The 21,239-nt window shown below is 48.0% G+C and overlaps 1 protein-coding gene across 2 annotated transcripts in view; it reads right to left on the bottom strand.

The window, feature by feature from the left end:
- The window catches only part of ARHGAP25 (Rho GTPase activating protein 25), a 34,319-nt gene extending 16,810 nt beyond the window's left edge, over window positions 1-17,509 (bottom strand). The window contains exons 1-8 of one of the 2 annotated variants that reach the window (XM_084499174.1): window positions 17,019-17,509; window positions 11,681-11,874; window positions 9,617-9,704; window positions 9,107-9,226; window positions 4,815-5,022; window positions 2,471-2,603; window positions 1,438-1,511; window positions 726-847 (exon numbers count right to left, since the gene is read on the bottom strand). In XM_084499174.1, coding sequence (XP_084355300.1) covers window positions 726-847; window positions 1,438-1,511; window positions 2,471-2,603; window positions 4,815-5,022; window positions 9,107-9,226; window positions 9,617-9,704; window positions 11,681-11,874; window positions 17,019-17,079 — 1,000 coding nt within the window. In that variant the 5' untranslated portion in view covers window positions 17,080-17,509. The remainder of the gene's footprint in view (window positions 1-725; window positions 848-1,437; window positions 1,512-2,470; window positions 2,604-4,814; window positions 5,023-9,106; window positions 9,227-9,616; window positions 9,705-11,680; window positions 11,875-17,018) is intronic. The other variant, XM_084499173.1, reaches the window with a different exon arrangement.
- Between the last annotated feature and the right edge of the window lie 3,730 nt (window positions 17,510-21,239).

Genomic DNA, 21,239 nt, shown 5'->3' on the forward strand with positions numbered 1-21,239 from the left:
AGTGTTACAGGCTTTTTGCCACCCACAGCTGTGTTTCGTGGTCAGTCTTTCTAGTGTCCAGAATGAATATGCACATAGAAATGCAGGTGAACACAAGGACCATGATCATAAAACCAAATAAAAGGAGGGAATTTTATGTCACACCAAAACAGCTGAGAGTCTGCTCAGCTGTAACAAAATACAAATTGTGTTGCTTTGGCTCAAGAAGCAAACTAAGAGCATCAGTTATACCAACACGTATATGAATGTCTGGACAATTTGCATGTGATGTACAGTATCATTACCACCGTGCCTGTAAATCAGAGCAGTCTTTGGCCTCAGAATAATTCTCTTAGTTTGGCTACATCAGTCCATGCCCACAGGATGAGAGTTTGGCTAAACCAAGCAGTAGTTTATTTGAGCTTCCTTTGTTTCTCTAAGAATTTCACACCTCTCTGCTCTAAGCAAAAGAAAGGAGACTTCAGCAAATTCCTGAATTGTTTGAAATCTATGGGGAAAATAGTGCGACTAAAAGTGCAAAAGGGTTTTTGACTCCACAAACACATTTACAGCCTAACTAGTCCTTAGCTTTACACTACCTTGTAGTACTTACTGTACTCAGGCACGTCTGGCTTATAACCAGGGATATACCTTAGATTTTTTTTTAATTTTAAGTTTGCAGATGCAACCGAGTGCTTCAACATATCAGGTGCTTCTGTGCCAATTATTCCAGGAGTCCCTGTTACCTCTCATAATAGTTGCAGGATCCTCTATCTTGGGTCTGATGAGGTTCACTCCAATCACTGTTGCCAGGTTATCCACACTCATCTTGTTGACACTAGAGTTTAACTGTATTTCATGTAGAAATCTGCCAGAATCCAAGGGCAAACATTTCCAGTCAGAAAAGAAAGACTCTGCAAAAAAGTCTTAGACATCCACTGGGATAAAATCCTGAATTAATCTGTCCTCTTCCTCTAAATCCCAAGGACAGGACAGAAGCACATAAGTGATCTACAGCTGCATGCTGGAGCTGGGTCTAATTGGTGCCAGTAGGAAAACCACCATGTGATGATATGCACACCCCTAAAAAATGCAAACAGTAGAGGGGGGAAAAAGTCTAATATTTAATAATAAGAGAGAAATCACACCTCACCCGGGGCCAGGCTGGGTGAAACCTGACTATTTCATTATGCAAGGCTTTGTCTAAAAACAACTACAGCTGATTTTTATTCTCAGGGGTACATAAGTAAGTCTGAGGTTTACAGGCTATGCATTTTTGCTCAGACATCATTGAGGTTTTTATCCCCATGGCTGAAACTCTCCCTTAACAAAAGTCAGGAGGGAACCAAAGCACAGTTTGGAAGAGGTCTCACTTGAGGTCTCAGCCTCAATTTGGGATGATATTTCTTCTCACCAACACCAAATCTGAGCTCTTTATACCTTATGCAAAGGACTGACCTGCAGATATAGCTGAGGAGATTGTAGTTGTCTCTGGGAAGGAGGGACAGTTGCTCCAGAAGTTCCTGATGACCCTAAATGCAAGTTAAGGAATAGCTCTGTAAAGATTCACAGGTGTACAAGGATTTAAGAGAGGCTCTTTGTTGCTCCAGCCATCCCTGTACGGTCTCACCTGGCAATTGCTTGCCTTGGAAGTGAAATCGTGGCAATGACATTTCTTTAAGTGACCCAGCACAGACACATTGACGCATTTGTACACTGTTCAGCAGGAAAAGGCATCCCACTGCTGCTGCCTGGCAGTGAAGGGGACCTGGCACAGGTCCCCTCCAGCCCAACAGTGAGTGCTGAGCACCTGGGAAAACACCTAATGGCCTCCCATTTCTTGTATAGGAACATATAGGATATGTTTAACTCCAAATATCCTAAACTGAAACAAACTACAAGAGACATTTACCCTTGAAATACAGGGCTGAACATGGCAGCTCACAGACCTCAACTGACTGGGGATGGTATCCATCTTATTTTCCTGTGCACAGGATTCCTGAGCACCTTCTCACAGCAGGTGTGGCTTGTTTTCCACCAAAACACAATGTTAGGAAGAGACAGTTCCCACCTGCTTCTCACCCCTGCAGTCCTCTCCCAGACCCCCACTTCTGTCTTTGCTCTTGCCTGTAGCCCTCTGCCACCTCCACTCTCAGCTCAGGCCAACAGCAGCTGCAGGAGGTACCATTTCCTTTCTCTGTTGGCTTTCACACTTGCTGTTTGCTGCGAGGGGCAGATGAAAAATGCTGTGGAGTAGCTCTCAGATCTGTTTTTGAAATTTGAGTTTTAAAATTGATAAACCCATGTTTCCAAGTTGGGAAATTCCACTGGCATGGGGAGATTTTTTCCTTTTCAAATTTTTTTTTTCAGGTTTCCAAGCTCGGTAATTACACAGCTAATAATGGACAGCTAAATATGCACTCTGCAACTCCAGCTCACAATTGCAGCTCATTTTAAGGCCAGTAGGAAAGAAACCAATGCAGCTCTGTACCTTTCTCTCATCCACATCCAGTGCCTGGCCACACAGCAGGAAATCTTCATACTGTATCCAGGGCACAACTGGCTCGGGGAGCTCCCGCAGGTAGAGCTTGAGCAGGGAGGCCACGGTGTGCACATCGGTGTCCCTGTGAGAGCCACACACATCAAAATCAGACCCAGACAGTGAAAAAACCCTACACTGCCCCAGGAGCAGGGGACTGTATTTAAGCTCTGTATATAGATGCAGGAGGCAGAGAACTGTAAATAGGGAAGCCAAAGCAAGCTGGGGGAGACTCACAGGGCACCCCAAGCTGGGGAATGTCCCCATTTGGCAGGAAAATAAATGCTTGGTGGAGATTTTCTCTGCTGCAGGTCCCCAGTGCTCATACCCAGGCTGAGCCTTCCCAGCCTGTGTTTGACTCACGAGGGTTTGCATGCAAACACCGTCTGGTGTTCACATGCTTGGCAGGCACTCCCTGCTCTGCACGGAGCTGGCGAAGCTTGCCTGGGGTTTGTAAGATTGACAGCAATTACTGAAGATGTTCTGCTGGGCCAGATGTTTGCAGCTTTGCATACCATGTAGTTTACATTATGTCAAAAGGACACTGTCAAGATTGTAAGCCTCTAATTTGACCTACCTTGAAGTTGCTAAACTGTTACAAACTTCTAGCAAAAATCCCCCAGGTCATTTATTTTTAGGATTGCTTTAGGTTTTTTAAATCCTATGATTTTTTAACAAACCCACATACTCATGGCATAATTTTTTCAGAGCTGTATTTTTGTAGGGCCTACATATATATAGCCTTAGGCATCCTTGATGTCTGAGCTGCACCAGGAGTTTTCTAACTCTCCCCACGCAGCTGAGCCATGCTTGTGCATGTAAATGTGCCTCTGCAAACCCAAACTGGCTGCAAAGCTAGCATCTTGCAGCAGTCACATTGATGGAAACCCTTTTGTTGGCCTTCCTAACTCCCACCTCACTACTACAGAAACATTTTGTTTGAAGTGCACAGGGGTTGTGATCACACTGTCATACCAAAGTGATGTTCATCCCAAGCCCTGCAGCACAGGGTTAACATGGTATGGTGCTGGGAGAAGTGCCAACCTCCCTTGCCATGCCCTGCTGCAAAACACGGTTCTGCAAAAAAAAATAAAAGCTTCACCTTCCTATGACCCCCGTACAGGTTGCAACAGGACTCAGGCACACAGAAAACAAGAAATATTCAGCTGCAAAAACAAGGGCTGGGTTGGTTACACTTGCAAAGCAGATATGGCTCTGCCTTGCACGGCACACAGATTATATGGGTAAAAGTGCTGTGTTTTTTTCCTAACAGAGCTGCATAAACAAGGGTAAAAACAGAAAAAGTTTTGTGACTGGGGACAGGTGCACAGAGATATGGCCCCTGTCCTCTGCTTAGGCAAACTCCTCACAAAAAAGGAGGGGGGTGCCTGTTGTTGGGTGCCCTGGTCTTTGCCAGCTGACCCAGAGATGGGCTCCCTGCTGTCACCAGCATAAAGTGGGGATCAAAGCCCTGCAGCAACCACATGGGTGAATGGGGAACACAGGGCAATACCTCCTACAACCATGGACAAAAGCACATGGTAGGGTCTGGCTTGGAGGAGGGAAACATCCTTAGAGACAATGACACAGTGCAGGTGCAGCAGGTCAGTGAGCAATCAAGGGACAGCTTTATGAAGAGGTGCACCAGGGCTGGCTGTTTGTGGGTGGCTTTTTTTTCTTCTTTTTCCCCTTCTTCTTTGCATAGAGTATGATAGCAACAAACACCTCTCGTCAGAGCCTCCCTGAGACATACAGGCAGTGATGGGCAGCTCTCTTGGCTTTAGGGGGTTTGTTCTTTCTTCTTAGCCATGTAGAGGAAGGGAATCGGGAGGGATCAGCCTTCACAACAGCCAAAATCTCCCTCTCACCTCTGCATGGTGTCACAGGGAAAGGCAATGGGAGAAAAATGTGCCAGTTGGTTGGCAGGGAAAGAAATGACTTCTCCTGTGAGCTATAGGGTCTTCCCTGAACAATTGTTCTCTTGCTCTCCTTTCAAACCGCTGTCCTGGGCTATGTAGGCTCTTCCCTTTGTCTCCTTTCCTGGCTGGTCCTGGGAATGCTACTGTGGGGGGACTGAGTGTCCCTAAACTCCTCCTCAAAGATTTCTGTAAATCTCTTATCACAGTCCTGCTTTTTGAGGTGTCCGCTGAACCCTCTGTCTGTGCTGAGCCCCTCTGGAGGGTCCAAATTTCCACCAGGGCATTGCTGGGCTCTTGCAAAGGGGTTAGGCTGCTGTTTCCCAGATACTGGGGTGCATTAGACCTAGCTGAGTAGGAGAGGAAGAATCCAGCATTACCGGTCAAATGATGGCCTTTCCCCAGCGTCAAAGGCGTCCCTGAGCTGTTTCACGAGGTTGTCCTGGCCAGGGAGGCGGAAGATGCCCTCCTCACTCACGCCGTGCTCCCGGATAAACTCAGCACACTTCTCCACCAGGATGGGCACCTGGTGCTGCCCAAATTTCTGCTCATAGGCCATGGTCTCTGCCAAGCGTTGGCCAAACACCGCTAGGAAAAGGACGTTGGAGTTAAAGGAGGTCAACAGCTTTGCTAAAGGTGAGTTACTCACTGCCATGCATCAGGTGCAGAGGCGACAGCAGCACCTGCCTTTCTTTCTAACAGTGAAGAGCTGCAGAAGTAGTACAAGCTGACAGAAGGGAACAGAAATTCTTTCAAAGAAATAATAGCAAAATGAAACCTCCTCCAAATAATTACATTCTCAAAATGATTAAAAGCAAGCCATGACCATTGCTTTTTAAAATTTTTTTTCTTATTTTACACCATGCCACTTGCCTTCCTCAAAGCAGGGTGCTGACAGAGAGGCAGGAACAGCAAAAAGGCTGGTGATGGAGGGAAAGCGAGCACATTGTGCAAACCTGAAGGATGTACAAAGCCCAGGAAACCACTAGGAATTAAGAAGAGGAGTCTGGCAGAGATGTGGGGCTAGAAGTCCTACTGATTTCACTGCTTTCCTTCCCCCTCCCCTCTCTCCTCACCCTCTCAGAACTCCCCAGTGCAAAGAAAAGCAGTGTTTTCAGCGGGTGGTACCTTTTCTTCGGAGCAAGGGCTTTTTCCTCCCAAACTCGCAGCAAAAGAGCTTAAAGGTGGGAAGGCAGCATCCTGCATCCCAGCTCTTCCTCCTCAGAGCCTGGGGCATGGTAACAGCACAGGAATCCCAACTCAAACTGGCTCTGAGGTAATGGCAAAGGGTCCTATGGTCCTCTACCATATTTTTGCCATGGCAGTGCCTGTGGTGTGTTCACCTCATGCTCTGAAGGCTGAAATAATCCTGGTGGATCTTCCAGACCAGGAAAATTCAAGTAAACACCCTCATCTGGAACCACAAAGCTTGTCTGCACCTGCCCAGTAGTGGGGGTTTTTCATTTATATGAGACTTGCTTAAGATTTTAAATAATGTATATAAATTTGTCAATTGTGTACAATAAAAGCATATGGCTTTTTAAATTTGTTTGTTTGTTTGTTTGTTTTGCCCTCTGTTGTGGTAGCTGATTCTGAATTGCTCATTTAACTTCAAGCTGGCAGAGTGGCTGGATTCAGGAAACCTCCCCGTATCCACATGATGCCCACCCAGAAGGTGGCTGTCATTGCAGGGTGGTGGCCAGCCCTGCAGAACTGCTCCTGGACCCAAGATTTTGGAGCTGTTTTTGATGCTGCTTCACACTTTGCAGCTGCTTGACATGATTGTGTGCAGCAAGCTCACAACTGGCTGGCTCACGCAGAGTGGCTTCCAGGTGAGCTCCTGCCAAAACCTCTGCTGTGCAGGGCGTTGTTTTAAAAGCACACATTGTATTGGCTTGCATTGAAGCCAAAAACCTACAGCATGAACTTTTGGTGTCTGTGCATCTCTGTATCAACATGAAGTGCAGCTCTGTAGAGCCTGACTTCTCTGCTATCCTCAGTGCTCTCTGTACTACTGTAAATTCACATTTTCCATCATATAAGATCACTTTAACAGGCTAGAAGACGCGTCAGCCTCCAAAGTTTAAGCAAGGATCAGATGTGGAGTTGGTATGAAATATTAAAGCCAGGGGGGGCAACATCCTGAACATTTCTGGCTCAGGCCATCCTAATTTCAGAAGAGTAAAGCTGTCTTCCCTGAGGCACAGCACACTTCAGTTTAGAGGCAGAAAACATTTGGACTACAAATGAAAACAGCATCCAAACTTCTATTCAAGTGGGAGCTACAGGAGGTCAGAGCTTCTTGTTGCTCGTCTTACACAGCTTCAGCACAGGACACAACCATTATCAAAATGATGTAAATCATTGCATCCCAGGGTCCTGAAGGAATTGCCTGATGTAGTTGCCAAGCCTCTCTCCATCATATCTGAAAATTCCTGGCAGTCAGATGAAGTCCCAGGTGACTGGAAAAAGGGAAACATCATTCCCATTTTTAAAAAGTGTAGAAAAGAGGACCCAGAGAACTACAGACCAGTGAGCCTCACCTCTGTGCCTGGTAAGATCATGGAAAAGATCCTCCTGAAAGATACGTCAAGCCACATGCAAGACATAGAGGTGATCCAGGACAGTCAGCATAGCTTCACCAAGGGCAAATCATGCCTGACCTATCTGGTGGCTTTCTATGATGAAAGGACTGCATCAGTTGATGAAGAAAAACCGACCGATGTCATCTACCTGGACTCCTGCAAGGCCTTTGACACAGGCCTTTGACATTCTGGTCTCCAAACTGGAGAGAAGTGGATTTAATAGGTGGACCATTCAGTGAATAAGGAGTTGGCTTGAAGGTCACGCCCAGAGAGTGGTGGTCAATGGTTCTATGTCCAAGTGGAGGCTGGTGACAAGTGGTGTACCTCAGGCATCTGTCCTGGGACCAGTACTGTTTAATATCTTTACCAAAGACATAGGCAGTGGGATCAAGTGCACCCTCTGCAAATTTGCAGATGACATCTAGCTGAGTGGTGCAGTTGATACTGTAGAAGGAAGGGATGCCATCCAAAAGGACCTAAGGAGGTTCAACAAGTCTAAATGTAGGGTGCTGCACCTGGGCAGGGGCAATCCCGGACATGAGCATAGACTGGGAGAACTTATTGAGGGGAGAAGAATTTATTCAGAGCAGCCCTGCAGAGAATGACTTGGGGGTTCCGATGGATAAAAAGCTCAACATGAGTCAGCAGCGTGTGCCCAGAAGGCCAAATGTATCCTGGACCGTGTTAAAAGAGGAATGGCCAGCAGGTCAAAGGAGGTGATTGTCCCCCTCTGCTCTGACCTTGTGAGGCCCCACTTGGAGTACTGTGTCCAGGTCTAAAGCCCCCAGAACAAGAAGGATGTCAAGTTGTTAGAGCAGGTCCAGAGAAGGGCTACAAACATGATCAAGGGGCTGGAGCACCTCTCCTATGAAGAAAGGCTGAGAGAGCTGGGGGTGTTCGATCTGGAGGAGAGAAATCTCTGGGGTGACCTCATCACAGCCCTTCAATATTTAAAGTGGTCTTATAAAAAAGATGGAGAAGACTCTTTACTTGGGTAGATAATGTTAGGAGAAAGGGGAAGGGATTTAAACTAAAAGAGGGGAGATTCAGATTAGAGGTTAGAAGGAAATTCTTCACTCACATGGTGGTGAGGCACTGGCACAGGTTGCCCAGAGAGGTTGTGGATGCCCCATCCTTGGAGGTGTTTGAGACCAGGTTAGATGAGGTCCTGAGCAACCTGATCTAGTGGGTGGTGTCCCTGCCCAAGGCAGGGGGGTTGGAACTAAATGATCCTTCAGTTCCCTTCCAACTCAAGCCATTCTATGATTTTAAAGGTGAAACACAGAGAGGAGGAGAGGTTCAGGACAACCATCTCTTTTGTGAAAGTGCTAATGGGGCTCTCAGCCCTGCTTTTTCTGGTGGATGTTGCTTATCATCCATAGGAAAAGTCTGGATAATTCATCCTTATAGGAAGTCGGAGTAGTTCATCTGTATAGGGAAAGTGGCTGGAGCAAGCTTAGCTGCTTCCTTTGCGGGGATCGCCCACAGTGGCAAATTGAAGCTGTGCTCCTCTCCAATCAGTTCATGTTTTATCCCTCCATGACCACAACCCAGTAGTGGCACAAACAAGTGTGCAAGGGTTTGGAAGCAAGGATCCCATTAGCACAAGCCTTGCCAGCACATGGAGTGGTCAATCATGTCTGAGGCAGAGTTTGAAGAGAAAAGTGGGGAAGGAGGGCTAAGCAGAATGAGAAAAGCTGGGGGAAAAGCAGAGAAGGAAAACGAAAGATGAGATTCTTTTTCAGTGCCTTTCCCTGACACATTGAATAGGAGCTGTCCTCAGGAATGAAACTTTCTGAAGTCAATAGGTCAATGAGGAAGTTCCCCAAAGAGGTTGAAAGGAGACTGGAAATCTTCATTCACTCTTGACTGCCATTTGCTTAACTCTGCCTGTGTTTGCAGCAGTCCCAACACCATGAGGTCCAGCCTCGAGGAAGGCCTCCAAGGCATTACAAGTTACAGTTGCTGCTCCACTTTCCGTTTTCATGGATTTATGAGACCAGCTTTGAAATTCTTGCACAGAAGCAACACGGAGCATGAGACACTAAAAAAACATCCCTCAGAGGGCTGTTCCCATTCCCCTTTACCTCCTGATGCTGAGCCCTGCACCCGTCGGATGGATTTAACCCACTCCTCCATCTCGGACTGGGAAGTAGCCATGAGCACACAGGTGTCCTGCCCTGCCCGGTTCAGATCTCCAGAGATCCCTGAAAAAAGCATTTATAGGCAATATATAGTGAGGATTGGACAGAAAAAAGACAACTTGGTGTTTTCTTTGCTAAATGTTTCTAGCTTCCAGTTTCCCCAGTAATGTCTATTTGGCTGTGAAAAGAAGCAGTGCTCTTATGTTTCACCCTCGCTGAAGCTTTGCAAGAAGGGAATAGAAAATGCTTAATGTTATGGCTGGGAAGGCTTCTCAGCATGGGACATCCTGACATGTAAAAATTGAAAGGACAACATCAGCTTTCATATGCAATGCTGGGGAGGCATTGAAAAGAAGTTGGAGTAAAAAGGCAGGCAAAATGACTTGCCCAAGCAATTTTGGGTGAACAGTCCATCCCAAAAGCAGGTAACAAAGTTGAGTGAAGCATCCTCACCTGGGATGATTTCGAAGATAAATTTCCCTCCATCCTCTGAGTTGCCAGCCACCTCCTTTATGGTGCTTCCCTGGAGAGACAGGCAGCCCTAGGATCAAGCAGAGCAGGAGCTGAAAATACCCATGGTCCATCTCTGTGAGGCTGACACTACTTTGTGTCAGCCCTGAGCATCAAAGTCCTCCTTTGAAACAGATTGCAGAAGCTCAGCTTCTCATTGCAATTTTTCTCTTTGCAAATATAGATAGATAGATAGATAGATAGATAGATAGATAGATAGATAGATCACCTAAATACCATAGAATCATAGAATTATAGAACAGCTTGGGTTGGAAGTGAACTCAAAGATCATCTAGTTCCAAGCCCCTGCCTTGGGCAGGGACACCACCCATTAGATCAGGTTGCTGAGGGCCTCATCCAGCCTGGTCTTGAACACCTCCAAGGATGGGGCATCCACAACCTCTCTGGGCAACCTGTGCTAGTGCCTCACCACCATCTGAGTGAAGAATTTCCTCCTAAAGTCTAATCTAAATTTCCCCTCATTTAGTTTAAGGCCAATCCCCCTTGTCATATTATTATCTGCCCAAGCAAATAGTTGTTCTCCATCCTTTTTAAAAGACCCGTTTAAATATGGATAGGCCACAACGGGGTCTTCTTGGAGCCTTCTCTTCTTCAGGCTGAACATTCCCAGCTCTCTCAGTCTTTCTTCATAAGAGAGGTGCTAAAAAGGACTTCAAACACTAATTCTTAAATGCCATTTTTTTCTGATGAAGTGATCCTCAGAATGAGAAAACTGTTTCTGTCCCTCTTTCTTTTTTCCTCCCCCTCTTGTGTTTTTAAACCCCTGTTGTAATTAGAGGAGGAAAATGCAAAGGAGAAGGAACATGGCAATAAACCAGAGCATTGTCTTCCCACTGCACTGGAGCAGGAAAACTGTTCATTTAACATAGTGTCACTTAAAACCAAAATCCAAACCAAAAAGTTTACAGGACAGGAGTGAAGTGCAGGAAAAGAAGAAAAAGGAGAAAAAAAGGTGGGGGGGGGGGGGGGGGGGGGAATAAATAAAAAGGCAGAAAACAACCATTTCTCGTGGTCTGTCCTTCCCCAGATTGACCTGTCCGAGCTGGGTGGCTCGGTCCCCGGGGGCGGAGATGGGTGGGGAGCAGCCGATGACATGGGGACAGTGGGCGCATGAGTCAGCATCGAGGCCTCCTGGCCGGAAGCAGGGCCACGCCACAGAAATGGGGTTTCTCAGTAATTTCTGCCTCCTGAAAGCCACTGAGCTCCACGGGCAGTGGGGATCTGGGTGTCAGCACTCCAACAGCCTGAACTGCAGCTGCATTGAGCTAAATTGTTGGTGGGGCCAGCAGGGCATGAAATGAGCCAGGACGGTGGCAAGGGCTGCCAAAAGTGCCATGAATAGCAATAAGCTTCACTGCAGAGCTTTCTGTTTCTACAACCCCATTTACAGCCAGGGAAACAGTTCCTCCCCATCACCCCCAAAAGAGGACAGAGACAGAAATAGGATATGTGCCCCACTGCCTCAGCCTCGTGCTTTCACACCCAGGATCTGAGGACTGCCTCCCCCCTGCGAGCTTTTGTCAGCTTGGGATTATTTTTGCTATCAGTAACAACTTCTACAGAGAATGGCTTTTCCGGCAAAGGGGAGGGTCTTTCCCTGAAAACTCTCAAAACATGGAAAAGGTGGTGGAAATTCAAATAAATAAATAAATAAAGTCGCAGTGTGGAGAAAATGGTTGAAAACCTGAGAAGTGATCCATATAAATTGGGACAAGAAGCTGATGTCTTCCCAGCCAGAGTGCTCCCACACCTTCCTTCCCTGAGCAGTGGTTTGTGCAGGCCCAGCCCTAGCAGGGTCTGCAAGCATTGTGTGGATTTAAGTGCATGGACAAAGAACCTTGTTGGGACATCTCATCTCTGTTACCACCCCAAGGCATAAAACCTCTTAAAAACCCTACTCCAGACCTATTCCCAACCATTTCCCCCCAGCAAGGCAGTGGAAAGCAACAGGCCGAGGACCTGCGAAGCTGGCGGCCTTCATCCTACCTGCGGCTTGACATCATCCTCGTCCTTGTAGTAGTAGAGCTGCTGGCCCTTGAGCACGAAGTACCGCTGCTGCCAGTTCTTGACAATGGAGCGCTGCTTTTTCAGCCAGCCGATCTTCAGGGGCCGCTCCAGCGGGTTGGGGGAGCCTGGCCGGGCGCCTGCTGCCTCACCACTCATCACACTCTTGGAGCGGGCTGCCAGGGGAGAGAGGGACGGGCTGGTGAGGATGCAGGGGGCCCAGCCACCCCAGACCCGTCCACAGGGCCGACTAAGCTGCGATGACGAGAGCGGCTCTCTGCCCCTCTGCCTGCACCAAGCAAACTGGCTATCGAGTTTTAAAGGAAGTGGCTGCAGTATCTGTCAGTGTATGCTTCCTTTTTCCTGCGTGGGAGTAATTGCCTTGCAAGCGAGAAGAAAATCATTAGTTGTTTTTTTTTTTTTTAATGGGAGTGTGTGTTGGTTTTTTTTGTTTGTTTTATCCCCACCCCAAACAGCCTGCAGCAGCAATAGCAAAATGACCCAGCCATGTTTAAAAAACATTACAAAAACTGTTTGGAAAATAGAGTTTTGCATTGGAAGAGCATTGCCTAATGTTGCCGAAGGGGCTGACCTCCTGCAAGGATATTGGAAAGTGTCAAGGAGGAGAGAATTGTTGGTATGGATTTACCAGCAGGGCAGAGAGGTGTCTCTGGTCTCCCATTGCATAGATGCTTCCCATTGGTAACACTGATCTGCACCAAGGACCAGCATGTGGCCTTGTGGCATCTCCAAATGCTTCTGTGATAGTAAATGCCTTGGGAGGAATCATTTCCAGAAGGGATGTTTTGTTTTTTGCCTCTGGACCAGGCACTGCAGGACACCAGTGCCAACCTAGCTGGGTAGGGTGAGCATTTATGGGTGTGGGGTAAAACTAATTTGTGACTGCAGGGGAATTCAATTTTGCTAGTCGCTGCACATGGTGATTTCCAGATATCCACCTTGCTAGAAACAATGACATGTGGCCAAGTCCTGCAGTGCAGGATTTGGACAGAGGAGACGAGGCTGCAAAGGTGGTGTTGTGCAGCACTGCAGGGGCAAGCCACAGCTGCCCCATAGCTCTGACCCCCAGTGTCCACTTTTCCCCGAGTCAGCTGGTGGAGCAGAGAGCTGCAAAAGCTCCATTAGCTGTGAGTGTTGGGAATTTGTTGACCTTGTCCAAATGATAAGCTTAAAAAAGTGAAAAATTAAAAATTATGGCCTTGTGATGCTTGGGACCAGTGCTGCATCTTGCATCTACACAGATACCCATGGGCAGCATGGACCTGCAAAATATTTTGCATTTATCACTGCACAGTTAGCAGTTGCTTCAGAGGTGCTGCAGTTTGGGACCATTCCTAGATTCCCCTTCCAAATCGCCCAGAGCAAGAAGCCCCACTGCATTTTTCCTTTATCGTTTGGAGCCCAGCATGGGTAGGACACTCTGAGCTCATTTGCCCACTGAAACCACCAGAGCATTGCAAATCCTTTTCTAAAAAATGATGGTGAATCCAAAAATCATCCTTCAAAGCATGGTAAGGATGCTGCTTATATCTCATTTTATGCTGACATGAGATACCCCCTGCAGAGGATGTGGTTGTGAGCAAGGACCTTTGAAAGGGATTTGGCAGCCTGTTGCCCTGAAAAATCCTGCTCCTGGGAACTGCCCTGCCGCAGCAACCAAACAGCTCCTCCACACTGCTCCTCCAGCTGCAGGCAGCTTCTTTGCTCTTTGCCAAAACATCTGCATTACCCGAATCTCATAAATATGAACTCAATTCTTGCCAAACTGCTTACAAGCAGCATCACTCCTCCTCCTAAGTCCTATTCTTTCATGTTGTGTAGCTGATGCTAGTTCCACAGGGGAATGGTCCACAGGGCTGGAGTGCAGGCTGACATGTGCCTGCCTCTCACAAGCGCTTTGCTCTTTGCTCTGCAAAAAACACAGCCCATCACTCTGGCAAGAATCCTGAGTGAGACAGCTCCACATCAACCCCAATCTGCAGAAGGCAGTGCTCTCATGAGCTGATGGCACTCAGAGCACCTCACAGAATTTTGCTTTCCGTTTCCTGTCTGATCACAGCACCTCAGTTTCCCTTCAGTGAAACAGATGCTGATGCTATGTTTAATAAGCACCAACGTCAGCAGAATGAAGTCTCTATACCAAGCACCACTGAGGCTTAACCCCAAAGATGTTGCAAAGCAGCTGGTGGGGTCCGTGCTTGCACCCAATGGAGTGGGAATCCAGGATGCAGTAGTGTCAGGATTGGTGCCATTATCCCAATCAGGATGTCTCCATCCACCAGCTCTGTGTTCATCTTTCACTAAGAGATCAGCCCAGCAGCTTCAATATTCCAGTGGCCCAGGGCTTGCAAGGAGAAACTGTGTCTTTTACAAAAAAAATGCAACATTTTATTACCTTTTATCAGTGATATTGTCCTCCCCCTTGGCCCATCACCACTGCATCAGGGCTCTGCATCATGTAAAGGGAGTGGCCTAGCCAGCACTGCTACACAGACATTCCTCCTGCTTTCAGTCCTGAGCTTAAATTGCCCAGTCCTTGCTGGAAATACAGTTTGTTCTCCCTGTTTGCAGCCATTCCCATGTTTTCCCTGCTGCACGAAGAAAGGTGTGGTACATTTCGGTCCCCTTTACTTTAGCATCAGAACTCCCAAAATGCTATATTCAAGGTGTAACCACATATGGCTTAGCTGTGATCACACGCACATTTGTGCACGATACACACCAATGTTTTTTCCCTCTGCATGAGACAGCTCTCCCTGTACTTTGGGCTAACTTAAGGCCAAATCAGCAGTTTGCAGGATCTTTCGTACCTGTCGTGTGTTCCCTCCCTAGCAGCCATCCCCACTTCAGGGCTCCCACAGAGGCATACAGTGGGAGCTGCTGCGGGGATCTTGCCTTTGCAGACAGTGATGCTATTTTTTGCCTGGTGGAAAGTTTTCTGTGTTCACAAAACCAGAGCTACCGAGGCTGTGGCTGCCTCCCTAACCACTTTTCCAAGTTTCTACCTTCTGTGGCCAGTGCAATACCCAGCTCATGTACTGAAAATTTCGTGCAGGACTGAGGTGAGGCTTTTTCCCTGGCTTCCCCCAGGTTGTCTTGCAATCTCTCTTGGGTGCAGCCCTTCACCCGCGCATCCCTGCTGTGTTTGCAGGGCAGCAAAGAGCCCCTAAAAGCAAACAAGGTTCCCCCTGAAGCATTTCCTGCGGTAACTCCCTCTGTAGTTGAGTATTTCCTCCAAAACATCCTTGCTCCTCCTCCAGCTCTGGGGACTGGCCACAGTGGGGTGCCTGCATCCTGCTGGCTGCTCCCAGAAAGGAGGAGCCCTGCTGAAGTGTGACAAATTGCATCGGGTGCTACTGCAGTGCCCACACAGCCACCAGTCCCTGCTCCAAATCCTTTTCTCATGCACACAACCTCCCTGCCATCCCTCTTGAAGGATGTTGGGTATGTGCAATAAAAAACAGCGAATGTTCTCCAATAGGTTTTGCAATGACAGCTGCAAATGTAGTTTTCTGTTTCATGGAAATAAATAGCTTTGTGTTTGTCTCTACATGAGGAAGCACGCAGGAGCCAGCAAGCTGTCTCTGGGTTCTCAAAAACCTCTTGTGCCGTGGCCATGGCTAGGGACATGTAGAGGGAAGTACCAGAACCTGGGATGATCCAGCAAAACCGATGGTGACTAATATGAGATTATTTTCCACAAGTGAGTCACGTCCCTGCAGACAGCAGTGGCTGGTCCCATGGGCTAGACACTCTGAAGCATGATAAGAGTTGCTGCAAAGAGCGGCACCTGCAGCTCAGATCCCTGCACACACACACACACATCACAGCCTAGGGGCATGCTGCACGCTACAAAAAAGATATCATTGCAAGTGAATTTTCTAGTGAAAAGCAATTCCTGATAACAACATGGGTTCACGCCTGTGTGACATCTCTGCCCTATCTCCTTGTGGGCAGCCAGCAGGCTCAGCATCCCCTGACCCTTTATTTTTTGAGATACCAATTGAATTTACACAATGATCCTCAGGAAAAAGAAAAAAAAAAAAAGAAAAAAAAAAGAAAGAAAAAAAAAAAAGCCAATTGACCTAAGAATGGGCAATGCAGAAATCTAGGATGCATCTGTGATGTCTGGGGGGAGGTAGGGGAGGACATAGGGGGGGAGGGGGTTCCCTACCACTGTTCTGCAAGCCAACAAGTGCACATAATGGCACCATTTTGTCCAGCCACACCTCATGGGGCCCCATCCTGCACATCACCGAGCTTGGCCACAGCAGCAGCCACTGGGACCAGCACTGCTTCATCTGGAGCTTTCTGCAAAGCAATGGCTGGGCAGCCCCAGATAAAGTGGCTCTGGATAAAAGATCCAACTGCCTTTGCAAGGACAATACCACAAGCCGATGTGAGGTGCAGGGAGGAAGAGCTCAGCACTGCAGAGACCTGCTCACTTAAATCCCTCCGTGGTCAGGAGAAATCCCCCCACCAACACTTGCCTTGACTCTGGTTTTGGAACCGGTGCCAGCACCACCAGGGACCTTTGCTTTGGTGCATGCAGAGGGCTGGGCTCATGCACCCCTTCCTTGGATGCTGTATCCTTGCCCCCCAAACCCCTCCCTGGCTGCTTGACACAAAGCAGGTGATATTTTGGCCACAGAGTCTGTTGTAGGGACCCCTCACTCCTTCCCAAGGATGCATCTAAGTAGTTGTCATGCTGGAGATGGATCCCACAGTGGACAGGAACCATGTAAAACATGGGCAGGGTCAGGATACCAGGCAGCAAAGCCACCCCATGGCACACAGCCTAGCGCGGGCGTCAGAAGGCTCTTCACTGCTGGTGAGAGGAAACCAGTGACGTTGGGGTGGGCGAAGAAACCTGAGCAAGAGCAAGATTGCTTCCTCCAGCCTACACCTCTGTCTGCGCTCCACCTCCTCCAAGCTTTGCTCAGCAAAATGAGACCCTGTGGTTTAAATCCTCTCAAAACCTGGAGTTTGGATTTGCAACACTGTCGCTCTGTCCCCAACCCCACTGGGTCACCCCACTGCTCCAGTCCCCAGAGCCCCAGCCACACTCATGCAGCATCCCTGTGGTAGCTTTGCAAATAATTTCTTACAAATTATTTGCAAACCATCTGCTGTCTCGAAAGCAGTAGCCTGGGCCAGGTCCCCCCACCAAGGCCCAAAAGGTTTTGGGGTGTGGGCCACAGCTGAAATCACTGCTGGGCTCAGCCATGGGCACCCTGCGGATCCCAGCTCTGAAAGGCTGAAGCAGGAACTGAAGGACATAAAGAAGCAGTCACAGTACCTATTTTCGCAGCATCCATTTTCAGGTTGAAATCCCAGTTCCGCGGCAGCTTGAGGGACATTTTGGATCAGAAAGAGCTTATTTTTGTTTTTCAAAGGGGCACACTTAGGAGATGGGCTGAAGTGGAGCTTGGGTAGCCCCACAGGGATCTTGCGCCCAGGGTGCGATTCCCCCCACAAGAGCAAAAGCTCGGCGAGGGTTGATTTGCCAACGTACTTCCTCCTCCCTCATCTGTGAGCGGCTGCGAGCAACCCCATAAAAGTCCTTTCCTGCTCTGCTCTCCTGTAAAGCTCTTGTCTTGCTTCCCCAACACCACGGAGGCAACAGCGCCTTTTTTGCTCCCCTTTTTGCTCCCCCGCTTTGCGTGGGGATGCAGCAATGTGGCCCCAGCCTGCACCAAAAGGCTGGGGCCGCTCTCGGCACACTGCTCATTGCATTTGAGGAAGTGGGTGTCCTCGGCACTGTGGGCGCACTAGAAAAGCACTTGCTGAAGGGCATGGTCCAGTGTGGGGTTTCAGGAAATGTTTTGCTCGGCAGAAAAGTGAAGCTGCCATGGCCAAACACTACAGGACATCATCCCCGAATGTCCAAACACATCCACGAGTGCGGAGTCCAGGAGACATGGGTATCTTTTTGCTTGTTGAATGGTCCCCAAAAGTGGTTTAGGGTTTTTGCAACAGTGGCACAGTCAAAACGGGGTGAAATGGGGCTGCTGTTGGAGGAAAGGCTGTGGGTACAAGCAGAAGTGCAGCTCAGCTGCCCAACGAGAGTCAGGGGACGTGGACACAGACCACACTCACAGCAGCAGGCATATTGCATCCTGTGTCATGCCATTTAAAGCTGCATTTCCAGGAGACAAACAGCTGCACGTCCGCAAAGCCGTCTGCAATGCAATGTGAGTGAGATAGATGGACAAACACAAGGAAGGGCTGTTGCATTCACCAACACTCAAATGGAGCAAAAAAACATCTACGGTGGCTGCAGGACAGGGCAATATGCCCCAAAGGCTAAGGGGGCTCCAGCCTCCATCTCCCAACCCCCCCCGTGGGGAAAGCCTGGGCCCTGCAGAAAGGGAAGTTGCTCCAAGTAGAAGCAGAAACGGTGGCCTGGGGAGCCAAGGGTGAAAGAGGATGCAGCCACCGGTTCCTGTTCTGAGTCGCAGCCCTGCCGTCACGCCCAGGATGCACCAAACTCCTTGCAATGGCAGCGTTTATTTTGTTACTGCCGTAGTGTAAATTCAGGCTGTGCCTCTCAAGGAAGGAGCTGGAGCCAGCACCCACTGCCCGATTTCACAGCCAGATTTGGCTAGTTTGGGTTAATTGCAGCTGAAGAGATGAATTTGCAGCTGTGAGTGGCAGCCAGATCCAGCTCAGCGAGCCCCAGCTCACGTCTTCCACTGCTGAAAGCAAAGAAAGCAGCGCTATCACAATGAGAAGCTCAGCACATGCCGAGCCTGAACTAGATTAACCCTGATAGTCTGCTTCGGATCAAGCTGCCTCCATTAACCCTGTTTCTGCCGTACTTTGAGCAGATGGCCCTGAATTTAGGATAATTTTTCCTCCTCTTCATAGTATCAGCAGGAAACAATTTAGGGAGTCATGCATTAGATCTTTTTTTTTTTTTTTTTCTCATTTCAATTTTTTTTTTTTTTTTTTTTTTTTTTACAAAAACCCAGCAGCAGCTCACACCTAGCCGCCTTTCCCCACCTGCCCGTGTGAACAGGATGTCATGCTGCACCTTCCTCTCCTCCAGAAAGTAAACAGCAAGTGTTTTAGTCCCAAACTGTACAACTCAGACCAATGCCATGTGCCTACACGGCAGCAGCTCAGCCCCCTGCAGCACCCCACAGCACTCCAGCACCCACAGAGCCATCCCAGCTGCTACCCACTTGGTCCCATCATGTACCAGGACTATGCCTCTGGGTTTGAGAATGAATGCACATCTACAGGACTTGTTTTTTCTTTAGAAACCACATCAGGCAGCCTATTCCTGGGATGAATGCTCCTGGAGAACTTAGGGCAAATCTCAACCTCCGTTGTTATTTTGTTTTACATTCTTCTTCTATCAGGATCTCCTGGAAAACACATCTGGATGGAGGGTTCCATGGCTGTAACAGACCTGCTCGTGGCAAAGGCAGCCTCAGTTTGAGGCTTTCTGCCCTGGTGGGTATAGAGCACAGTGCTAGCACCAGGACTGATGCCGGGATTTTGCTCTTTTGGATGCTTGATTCAATGAAATTGGCATAGGATGAGGAGAAACAAAGGGGATCTTCAGCTGAGCAGCTGAAACGCAGGCAGCGATGACGCTGGCCACAGAGGCTGTCAGATGACATGGCTGACTCACGGCAAAGTGTGGGCATGCGCTCTGCCCTGCCAGCCAGCCCAGGAAAACCCACGTTGCAGCAAGAAAACTCATTCAGTGGCAGAAGAATAAGGCAAAACTGCTGCAGAGGTCAAGAAAACATGTTTTAATATAGCTCTCCATTCCCTATCTAGCCACTACATGCACACAGGGGATTAGAGGTGACGTCTTGAATTACACAGCTATCTATTCAGTTGCATTTTGGTAATATGCAAGAAGAGAATGATTTCTTAGTCTGTTTTCCAAAAGACTTGATACTGAGGCATCTTTCAAGACCTCTCAGTAACAACGTGTAGTTGTTTCAGAGGGCTGCTGAATATTGCATGGTGCTGCTCAGCAATTTTCTTTTTAACCAGCCAATTTCTCCAGGGAAGATGTATTGCAGCACAAGATTTGGGTCCTTAGAGTCAATTTTGCAAGTTTGCTGTAAGGGAAGATATATTTTGGTTTTCTTGGAGGATTAACTTGTCTCAAAATACCCAGACAGCGTGACAGGAAGCAAACAGAAGTCTGCTGATTGCTTGGTTTAGCTTAGTTGATAAGTCAAACAGTCAAAATAACACGAGAGCTAAAAATAATACATTTTGCTGGGTAAACAGAAGGATTCTGTCCTCCTAACCCAAGCAAGCCAGGAAAAATGGCTGAAATGAAGCAGTAATTTATGCTAACCAGATTTACAACAGGTTTTCATATTCCCAGCAAAAACCTGAGGGCAAAATGAGCTGATTTGCAGGGCAGGTCTGTGTGATCTAATTGCTGATTCCACTCCAAACCACGCTGGAAACCCAGCCACTTGTCCCTCGTGCAGGACACAGACGGTCGCTACCTGCGTGCTCCATCCATATACAGCCTCCATGCACATGTTTGCAGCCACCAGGTCTGCTCTTGGGAAGGTTCCCGAGGAAGGCAAACTATGGCACAACAAATGAAGGAATACAAAGATTATTGTTCAAAACAGGCTGAGCTGCTTTTGCAGAGCATGGAAAGGAGGTTTCCAGAATCTCCCCAACATCTTGCCAACAGCACTGAATAAAACTCCACTACAGATAGTGGAACTTATATTTATTTAACAGTAACATATGGTATATAAATAGGGTAAATACTTTAAAATATACAATATATCACATTCGGACATTCGGTCAAAGATAGGCAATTCTACATGTGTAGCTAAAACATTACTCAAAAGAACAATGCACAGAGAAAGAAGCAGATGGTAGAAACACATCAGGTCTGGGGAACAGGAGCACGCAAAAATTACAGTAGTACAAAATGCAGCTCAGGGGCTGATTACAGAGGTCAGGAACCACAGGAACTGTCACGCAATGCTTTCTGCAGTACTTGCCTGTCCCCAGGAAGGTCTGGATGAGCCACAGTGATGGTTTCCACACAGCTTTGCCCTCCTCCTATAGAACCAAGCCAGTCAGAGGAGGTGGGGAAGGAAGAGACCAAAGCCTGGACGCATGCCTGGATCCCACCAGTCGTTCTCAGGGGGACATGCTGCATGCATGAGGAACAGGAGATGCCTTAAAAATACTGGCATTTCCCAATCTGGTGCTAAGTGTTGACTGATGCTGTGGGATTTTTGGCTTCACGAGCCGCATGGGCTGCCCCCTCAGATCAGCGTCAGCAGACTCCTGAGCCCATCACCACAAAGAATATCTGAATAACGCAGTGATGGGTATAGGACATGACACCATACCCAGCAACTAGGTTTTAATGTTTCAGTGAGCACTGCAGGCCCCAGCCTGATGATGCAACTGATCTATAAACAAATCTGGGCTACAAACAAACTCAAAGAAGCAAATTCCCATCAGAGCAAGCCAAGTGCTCAACTACACACTCAAGCTGTGAGCAGACCAG

The sequence above is a fragment of the Aythya ferina genome, assembly GCF_964211825.1.
Source record: "Aythya ferina genome assembly, chromosome: 27".
In the NCBI taxonomy this organism is placed as follows: domain Eukaryota; kingdom Metazoa; phylum Chordata; class Aves; order Anseriformes; family Anatidae; genus Aythya; species Aythya ferina.